General features: G+C 46.6%; 1 protein-coding gene across 1 annotated transcript in view; it reads left to right on the top strand.

Moving 5' to 3' along the window:
- The window catches only part of Col4a4 (collagen type IV alpha 4 chain), a 99,052-nt gene that overhangs the window by 12,163 nt on the left and 76,792 nt on the right, over positions 1 to 10,097 (top strand). The window contains exon 4 of the mRNA XM_010611767.2: positions 9,806 to 9,940. Within this exon, the coding sequence (XP_010610069.1) occupies positions 9,806 to 9,940 (135 nt within the window). The remainder of the gene's footprint in view (positions 1 to 9,805; positions 9,941 to 10,097) is intronic.

Here is a 10,097-nt window from a genome sequence, read left to right as displayed (position 1 = left end):
TTTTTTTTTTTTTTTTTTTTTTTTTTTTTTTTTTTTTTTTTTTTTTTTTTGGTACCAGGGATCGAACTCGGGGCCTTGCGCCTGTGAGGCAGGCAGCAGAAGCACTAAGCTAAATCCCCGGCTGACAAGTCTTTTTTGACATCTAGCATTTGTGTGATGAGAAAAAGGAGAGAGAACAAGCTTGTATTTGATTCCTACAATGCAGTGTGTATTTTCCACCAGGTCAAGTGTACCGGCACAACTAATATAGCTGAAGGTCCCAGGCTGCTCAGTCCAGTCACCTCACTCAACTGGGATTTGCAGCAGGACATTTAGTCCCCTCCTGTGAAGTTCAATGACCCAGCTGTGTGGTCCAGCATGAACCCAGGCTGGCCTAGGCGCAGAGCTCACCAAATGCGTGACACTGAACCTCAGAGGCTCAAGATCTGGATTGCCATTGAGGCAGTCTTCTTGTTGGCAGAAAATAATGGCAAGTAATACAGGTGCCCTTGAAAGTGTCACCCACTTTCAGGGAAATACTCCATATAGGAAAATGGGAAGCAGTGCATATAAGAATACCTCTCTAGTTCAAGGGTAGCATCTGAATTAGTCAAAATGCAAAATTATAAAGACCGTAGGGGGGAAAAAGCCAATTTCTTCTTTCAAATACGACTTTCAATAATTTGCCAAGAATTCTACAAGGGAATAACTATGACTCCAAAGTGCTCCTTTTTCATTTTTATGTCATAAATCTTAACTGCAATAAATAATAATACCTTTCCATTTTCAGCAAATAGCCAATGAGCTCAAGCCATGTGTCAGTCATTGGATGAGCACACAAGTCCTTAGTGATGAAGAAGTCCTGGTAGCCTAAAGCTCAGAGGCCAATAAGAGAGATAGAGAAGATTTGCCCTCCTGCCACTATTTTTGGGTGCCTGAGGAATGCTAGGCACTGTTCTCCTTGTGGGGCACCAGGGAAAGGAAGAGATGAAGATGCCCACCCTCCCTGGGTGGATGATTTGATCCCCTAGTGTGGCTTTGTATGGCAGCATGTGTATGGGTGGTAGGTGACAGGGAGATGAGGGTTGACCTTGAGCTTGGACCTGATAGAATTACAAGTCACCCAGACACAACCAGGAGGAAGTGATTTTGTTAGATCCTGTGGCATCTATAACAATTAGGGCATATTGGATGGCTTACTACCGTGGAAATTTATTCTTCAACAAATCCTAGAGGTTCGACATTCAGAACAAAGGTGTTGGCGTTGCCAGGCACCCATGAGAGGATTTCGGGGAGAATCTGTCCGTGCCTCTTCTAGCTTCTGGGGCTCTCAGCAACTCTCGGCATCCCCTGGACCCTGATGTATCACTCCAGTCTCTACCTTCACATTGCCGCCTTCTCTGTGCATCTCTACCAAGTCTCCCTCTGTGTCCTTTCTTATAAGGATACATGTGATGGTGTTTAGTGCCTGCCTGGATAACCCAGGAGAAACTCATCCTCTCAGTACCTTAATTTTATCCCTTAGTTCCTTGGGTCACAGACAAACATATCTTTTTGTGGGCACCCTTCAACTCCAGTAAGTGTTCAGGCGAAGGAACGGTCTCAGGCCCTTATAAGAGAAGGAGACAGGCTGGTGTGTTCCAAGGACTGAAATATTGCCAGGGAGGTCTTTGATCTCAGAAGGAAGGCAAGCAACAGGTCCAAGATGCAGCTGATAAACACACTCGAGTTGACCTGGATAATTGGGAATCTTTGACAGACCCAAGGAAGAAAAGCAGCAGAGTGAAGAACAGCATCAGAAGGCCACTCTAGCTGCTGCTTGGAGGACATAGCTGGGTAGGCAGGGCAATACTGAGGGAAACCTGGTAGGAGAACACTGCAGCCCCGCAGCTGAGGGTCGTGGCATCTTAGCAAGAGGTGAGTGTGGAGGCGAAAAGGTGTGTGGGGTGGGAAATGTTTGGGATGCAGGCAGGTTCATGGAGTGTGTGTGTGTGTGTGTGGTTCAATTAGAGATGTTCATGCCTTGTTGTGCGTGTGAAAGAGATGCTCAGGCCTCCTGGTATTTGACCAGAGAGCACAACTAAGGGAGGCTGATTGTGAGTCCAGTTTTGAACCAGTAGAGCCTGAGGAAAACAGTGCTCAGAGAGAGAGGTCAGAGCCAGGGAGGGAGAAGGAAAGATTGTTTAGCTGAGGGTACAGTGGACTCCACAAAAATGGTTGAGGCTGTCCGAGAGAAAGCGAGATGAGGCTAAGGCAGCCCCGAGGAGCCCCAGGGAGGCCCCACCCAGGAGGAAGAGGAGCCATGTTGGAAATGCAGAGGGTAGGAAAGCGAAGGGGTTGTTAAGGGGAAGGAGGGACAGCCAGCTGGATGGTTCTCAGCAGAACTGACCAGGTGCCCCAGATGGCCTTACTCAGTTTCCCCAACAGGTGTGCGATGCAGGCTGCTACGACCACCGTGTTTCAATATGGAAAAGCCATTTGCAAGGGACCTGGTCTGAAGGGTGACCTTAGGGTTCAGTGGCAAAGCCATGTCTGCTGATTCTCGGTGCAGGCTTCCTTCCCCATATACCAGGCCACGCCGCCTCCTAGAAACATACCCATAAATCTGTGTCACTCCAGGCCAAGCCCATCGATCGATCCCAAGCTTATTGTTAGCAAGCAAGGTCAATTTAAGGGGCAAGAAAATACTCTGTCACTGCAGCGAAGACTCTTCGGTAGCTAATCCTAGAGTAACATCATTTCATTATTTATTTTTATAACTTTCCCTAATGTGCAACAATCCTTTTTTTCTGCGGGGAAGACCCTGGAGACAGGGTCAAAAAGGTTTATGCAGCACACTGAGGCCTGTTGGGAGGATTAGGTGATACTGTAGTGACACCCAGTGGCTCATTTTGGAATTACAATTTAGCGTTAAGGACGGAGGCACCGAAAAAAAGGAATCATAGGATCTTATGTACAATTAGTTTTTCACACCAGAGAAACTATTCGGTATTTACACATGTGTGACTTATTTAACTTAAGAGTATATCCTCAATATGCATTCATTGGGGCTGGAGATTTAGCTCAGCGGTTCGGTGGCCTGCCTTGCAAGCGCAAGGACCCAAGTTCAATACCCGGTACCAAAAAATAAAAAATAAAAAAAAATTATACAGCCAATATGCATTCATTGGGGCTGGAGATTTAGCTCAGCGGTTCGGTGGCCTGCCTTGCAAGCGCAAGGACCCAAGTTCAATACCCGGTACCAAAAAATAAAAAATAAAAAAAAATTATACAGCCAATATGCATTCATTTTCCCATGAATGACTCAGTTTTAAAATTTGATTTTGAGACCGGGTCTCATGAAGTTGCCCAGGCCGGCCTTGGACCAGCATTCCTCTTGCCTCATGTTCGCACGTGGCAGGGATTACAGGTTTGCGCCACGACGCCTTGCTTCGTGGTCATATGATGATGATGTGAGGACTGTAGGATTGAGCTTCAGGTGAAGAAAGGCTGCCGTGGCCTCCCGCAGACAAGGGTTGGCTGTGTGGTGGAAGGGAGGTTGTGCCCCTTGGAGCTGTTAGTGGAGGCAGTGGCACACAGAGGGGAAAGGCAGAGGAAGATGTGTTGACAGCAGTGTGGGGTTCAGTAACAAGGGAGGCTGGTGTTTGGGGCCCGAGTGACAGATGCTGAGACCGTGACCCGGGGACTGTGCTGTGGGGTGAAGCGGAGACAGGCACGTGCGACTCATGTCCAGCCAAGATGAGGTAGCTGTGATCACGGGAGGGACGTGGAGAAGGGAAAGAGGCCGGAACTGGCCGCCGGGCTGAGTTTAGATGGTGGAGAGGACAGGACCACCACCCACAGGTACAGGGAAGGAGCCACTGGGAAACTGGTTTGGGAGTGGTGAGCTCTGCTCTGAAGAGTGGATGTGAATCGAGAGGGAGGAGGACCCCAGGCACCAGCTGAGTGGCGGGCAGAGGGCGGGGTTTGCAGAGAGGCTGCCTGGTCTGCTTGGATGGGAGCCGACAGGAGGGTGAGTTAGAGTCAGCACTTCCCCAGTAGCTTTCCACACCAGTGTGGGGATCACAACCCACACTTCTGTGTCGTTGCTTGCACTACGGAAGGTGAGTGGGGGGGCGGGTAGCGTTGAGCGCATAACCGAGCTCAACAGGTGAATTCCGCCCCTTCCTGTGCCACTTCCGGTAGCAACGTCATGGTCGTGGTGTGCAAGGGTAATGTGGATATTCTTGTGCACTTTGTGTAATACAAGCATCATTCTTACTGTTTCACCCGTTCCTTTACTCATTTGTTTATACTTCTTTGCACTGGATCAATTCGTGCCTGGGAAAAAGTGTGAGGTCCTTGCAGAAGAAGTATGGCTGAGTATATATTTGTAGTTGTGTGTGGTGTGGTGTTCCTCAATTCTCATACTGCTAGAATGACAAAGGAATTCTTAGATTTTTGTCATCCCCCACGACATTCGGGGAGAGGGGCAAACTGATCCATGGCAACCAAAAAGGCTGATTTGAAGATTTTGGTTTTAATGAAGTACAGGTTCTCTTAGCAGTACATTGGTCCCTTCTACTAACATTGGGATTAAAAGTGATTTGATTTTAACCCCGCTCAAAGATGTTCCTGACTGAGCAATTAATCAGGGACCAAATGCTGAAGGAATGCCTGGCCACCGGGGGCAGGGAGGCCCTCGATGTGTGTCCACTCTGATCTCCTTCCTCCTTTATTTGCTCAGCTGTCCCCCGCTGCTGTGGGGAGATGCAAAGTGTAGGCCCCATGGCATGGCGTCAGCTTGGCTTTCAGCAGGGTAACAGGGTTGACTTCCCAAGGGACGCAAAGGTTTCTCAGCTGAGAATCAGACTGTCATTTCTGGAGTCCCTGGCTTCGCCACCTGAATCACAAACCACAGAGGCAATTTTATGCATGGAATAGGAAAAAAAATCGGGACTATTACATGTGGAAGTCAGTTATTCCACCGGGCAGCTTTCTTTGTGTTGGACTGAATCTGGGGTAGCAACATGCTTTATACCATATTATTATTATTATCATTGGGTTGAAGGTGAAGATTAGGAGTGGGTACAGTTTTTCTTTAGAAGGGATTTTTTTCTTAAAAAGTTGTAAAATTCCAGTGATTAATGATTCTCTCATTATAAAATTGTCTTTTATGGGCCTGTTATTTATGCCTGTGATTAATTCTGTTCACCCTGCAATTGCTTCTGTTATAATCTTATAAATAAGTAATCCTACATATTTGCTTATAAGCACAGTTTTTACTGACCTCTTTTTACATGAAATAATTTAATGAAAATAAAAATGATTTTCTACATTACTGTGGATAAATTATTTACTCAAATTTGGCAAACTGGAAACCTGCTATTTCAAAGACTCGCACTTGAGAAATGTTCAGGACGGCTTCCTGACAGATTCAGTACTGTTACCCAAGGTTCAATGCATTTCTTTAAAATTTTTAATCATATAACAAAATGCCCCCTAATACGTAAGAACAGAAGTAACAATAAACTTGCAAAGTCTTCACAGCCTTGACAAAAGACTGACAATTCATGTTCAAATATGCATCTTGTTATGTGTCTCAATAGTAAGTTGTTCTAAAGTTCTGTATTCATAGAAGATAATGGGGAGTTTACGTATAAATTATGTGCAAGATGTAAAGGTAATTCCCAAATTTAGTGAGAAAGCAGTTACTTCCTAATTCTTGCATTTAGAAAAAAGGGAGCTTTTAACCATAAGTAAATTAATCTTATTTAAAGCAATATTAACCTTAGAAGTATGATTAATAAACACAGGCTAGTAAAGGCCATTTGGGATCACTGTTATTTTTACTTTCGCACTGTGGTTTAGAATTTATACAGTACCCATTGTATGTTGACTGTGTGCTTTCACAATGCTCCCAAGTGTATGATTATATTTCATATTTTATTATTGTCTCTTTTGTAACACATACTCATATAGTTAAGCCTCCTTTAAAATTCTAAGATTTTAGTACTTTCAAGAATATTCAATAAATGGAAGCCATTAGGATGAAGAAAAGGGAAGAGGCATAAACATACAATTTTGACTTGTGACATACAAATGTTAACATAGATGTTAAAAGTTGTCAGCGTTTGTAGACTCAATGACTTAATAGTGAAAAGGAAATTAATCTTTATTATGAAGGTCATATTTGCTGATTGTAAGAAGCACAAAAAATAGAATGTGTGCATTTCTCACTCTTGCCATTTCTGGTGTAGCTGTCTAGAGATCTTTTATAAACATATATTTAGGGGAAAATGTCTGCTGCTCTGTTTCATTGAAGGCGGGATCGGATGACATACTCTTCTGTGACTTTTTTCCCCTCACTTTACAACTATCCATTTATAGCAACAACGCATAATAACAATAGTTAGTGTTCATTCAGACAGGTATTTTATTAAACACTTTTGAGTGCATTATCCTTTTTATGTTCATGAGCCATTGGTAGATAAAGATGCTGAGGGTCAGAGAGATTGAGACATAAATGTGGCTGAGGATATAGCTCAGCGGTAGAGCACACAGCCCTGGATTCCATCTGAGAGAGACAGACAGACAGACAGGGACAGTCTGAGAGAAACGGAGACAGAGAGAAAAAAAGGCAGGAAGGGAAGGGAGGGAGGAAAAAAGGAAGGAGAGACGAGACTCAAGTTCATGGGATGGGGCTGGGCTCGAAGCATGGGGCTGCCTGTAGGGCCTGGACCAGCGGTCACTCTGTTTCCTCCTCAAGAGCTTCAGGAGGCTGTGTTATGTCAGCCTGGACCAATCTTTTTGCTTTCATTAGTGGCTGCTTTCTATTCTCGTCAGTGCCCTCCACATCCTCCTCAGACCCATTGCTCTTGGGACACCAACTGCCCATCTCTGCATCTCTTCATCAGAGGACTTTTGTCAAAGCCCTGTCAAAGCCCACGGTATCCTGCCCACCATCAGTAGTCCTCAGTCCGGGAAGGGAATACACTGTCTCCCCCACCCCATCCAGAGTGGGATGAGTATTCCACACTGACTCTCAAGATCCCCTCAGTGTCAAGATCCTGTTGCCCATGCCTGTAACTAACTGGTGCCACACCTCCCTTGGCTGCCTTCCCTTCCACTGTCCACCTCTATGCCTTACCTGCCTCCTGCATTGACTTCTTGTCTCCCGCATTGCCTCTGGGACACCCCAGTGGGCTAGGATGTGTGCTGTCCACGGTATGACAGTACCATAATTTATTCACTCACTCACTCTCAGGTTGGTAGATTTTCACAGGCCTTCCGGTTTTCTGGCCTGTTACAAAGAATACTGTGGAAAAGAATCCTGCACCGTTGTTATGGGGTCCTGACCCAGACCCCATGCTTCAAGGGCTCCACGCCCTTTCCCTCTGCAGTCTGAGCCTGGCTAAAGCCAGTAGCACTCTCTGAGGTGGCTTCTAAGTGTGGGCCAGTTCCCAGCTCCAGTGTGGAGGTGTCTGGCTAACAGATCACGCCCAGTTGTTAGCACACAGTATTTCCTTTATCAGATAGTGGCAGTGAGTGGCCAGAATGGGCGGGGCTGACATACTGATTTCAGGTGACTATTTTTTATGTAAGTCAGACTCTGCAGGAATTGTTTTGCCCTGTGCCCAGCACCCTCATGAGGGCAGTCTGTTCTGCCCTAGAACTTTAAACAGACGTCTCCAGGATCTATCAAGTTCTTCTGTCTATATAGCAAGACTTACCTATCACTGAATGCAATTAACTATGACCTGTAGGGGGAAAGGAGATATGAAACAATTTTTTTAAAAATCTTTAGAAAAAATTTAAAAAGACAAAAGACGGCAGCCAAGTGAAGGGTGAGGACATTTGCAAACTGTCACGAGACACAGTGTGCCTGCCGGCGCTGTGAGATGTGTTGGACGACACAGCTGGACTCATGAGAGACAGCGTACGATGTGGCTGTCACCTACGCACCGTGCCTTTGTGGTGGCCTCGTTATAAACAGCCTTTATGTAACGTAAGGCCAATATCCTAGAAGCACAAAGCCGTTTATTAGAAATACCATGGGAGTCAAAGACACTCTGCTCACATCACTTGTAGACATAAGCTGCATGTAGGAGAGTCTTTTGGAAACCCTGATTGTAGATTTTGAGGTCATTTAAATAGTCTCTTTGTTTCCATACATTATTTTATAGAGCTTTTTAAAAAAAAAGAATATATAAAATGAATTTATATAAATCAAGATCAGGTTTTGATGGATTTGCTATTTTTAACATATGAAAATCACTTTCCTAACCCTACAGGGCCCACCTGGAAGGTGGAAGTGGTCAGCACCGCCGGTCCCCCCACTCCTTATCCACGCAGAAGAAATTGCCACAGCCAAAAGCTGTGGTCGTTGATAGATGAGTCTGTGACCACGTCCCTGTCCTTTCAATAATGTACTCGTACCTGGTTGGAGCAGTAAACAATCGACCAATGGACAAATGCGTGATTAAAGGGGCCAAGTGCTAGGGTGCTGCAGAGAAAGTGCACAGGCAGCTGTGATGAGACTGACAGGGCCGGAAAGCCGGCCGCACTGGGAGTGAGGAAGTCTTGTGGGGAGCTGGCCCCCGGCTGAGATCTGCATGGAGTTGGGGGAGGTCTTGGAAGAAAGCTGCTCAGAGCTAAGGGGCGCACCGCGGTCTGGGACAGGAGGAGCCGTGGGACTGGGAAGGGGTGGCAGCTGGGTGCAGCGTGTTGAGGCTGGGGAGTCTGTAAGGCCCCAAAGGTAAGGGGCAGTGCTAACTGCTAACGGCCCACAGGAAGCCAGGAGGGGTTTTCAAAAGTGGGCCAGGGCCGGGACTGATTTCCACTGTAATGTTACTCTGGGTGTTTGGCAGACAGGGGCGTGGAGTGTGTCTGAGGAACCTGGATGGCCTCTGAGGAAGCCGGAACAGATTCACTGGAGACATAGGGGCAGGTGAATTTCAGATCGATTTAAAAAGCAGAAACGATCGGTCAATCACGGATTTGACAGAACACGAAGCCTGACTTCCAGGCTGTGTAGATGGGGAAGGTAGGTGGAGGGTCAGATTTGGGGGAAAATAAAGAGCTCGTTTTTATTTTTTTTTAAAAAAGCTGGAGGTAGCATTGGCTCCAGGGAAATGTCAAGGAGGCAGCTGTATGTGACGGTCTGGAACTTAGAGAATCAAGCTGAGACACGTAAGGTGTTGGAAGCCAGGCCAGAGGGATAGGAGAGGCAGGGACAGAAGAGAGCAGTGGCACAGACGTCCTCTGCAGAGCAGACCCAGCGTGTGACCGGAGGCTGCCTGTGACTGCTGTCACTGAGCTTCACTTCGGTGGGGCTCAGGCCACCTGAATGCAGTGGAGAGCGGAGGGGGTGAGGAGAAGGGAGACCATCAGCGTTGGGCCAAGGGGTCCCACTTTCAGGACCTCGGGGTGAACACTGAGCTCATGAAGCTTCTGCACCTAAAACGAGAGGCGACATTTTTATTCATGGATTGCACAGCCAAAGACTGGGGAACTAAGTGACAGAAGCTAGACCCCAAAGAAGGCAGAGAAATCATTTGCTGTTTGAAGTAAATAAGAGATCGGAGGTTTCCCCTCACTTAACTTCCATCACTTAAAGGCGATGAGACTTCGATATTTTAAACTGTGTGCTTGATTAAACATATATTCAGGTTGGAAAGGAAATGCCGCTATTTGTTCTTATTGCACGAAGTCAATGTCATCTGTGTTTCTAGTATTAGACCTTCCTCAAATCTAACTTTTCAGTCTTCTGAGGATCCAAGTGAACCTGAGCTTGTGCTTGACGACACTCCTTAGGAACTGGTCCCCTCACGTGTTTCTTTTTTAGGGTCGACCAGGACCCCTCGGGCCACAGGGTCCCATAGGGCCTCTGGGACCCCCAGGACCCATTGGGATTCCAGGAGAGAAAGGCCTGAGAGGTGACAGTGGCCCTCCCGGGGCTGCAGGGGAGAAAGGAGACAAGGTGAGCCGCTTTCTCAGTGCACACGAACCTCTCAGCAGGGCTGCTCTGCTAGGTTTTGCACCTTGTCCAAAATAAATCTGTGTTCCTGTGAGCATTTGTCCTCATTCCCCACCTCTCTCCAGAGAAGCCTGACCATCTCAGCTTTTTCTGTGCACTT

The sequence above is a fragment of the Fukomys damarensis genome, unplaced genomic scaffold (assembly GCF_012274545.1).
Source record: "Fukomys damarensis isolate Sample0158 unplaced genomic scaffold, DMR_v1.0_HiC HiC_scaffold_16, whole genome shotgun sequence".
Taxonomy (NCBI): domain Eukaryota; kingdom Metazoa; phylum Chordata; class Mammalia; order Rodentia; family Bathyergidae; genus Fukomys; species Fukomys damarensis.
This window is presented reverse-complemented; position numbering and strand designations above follow the sequence as displayed.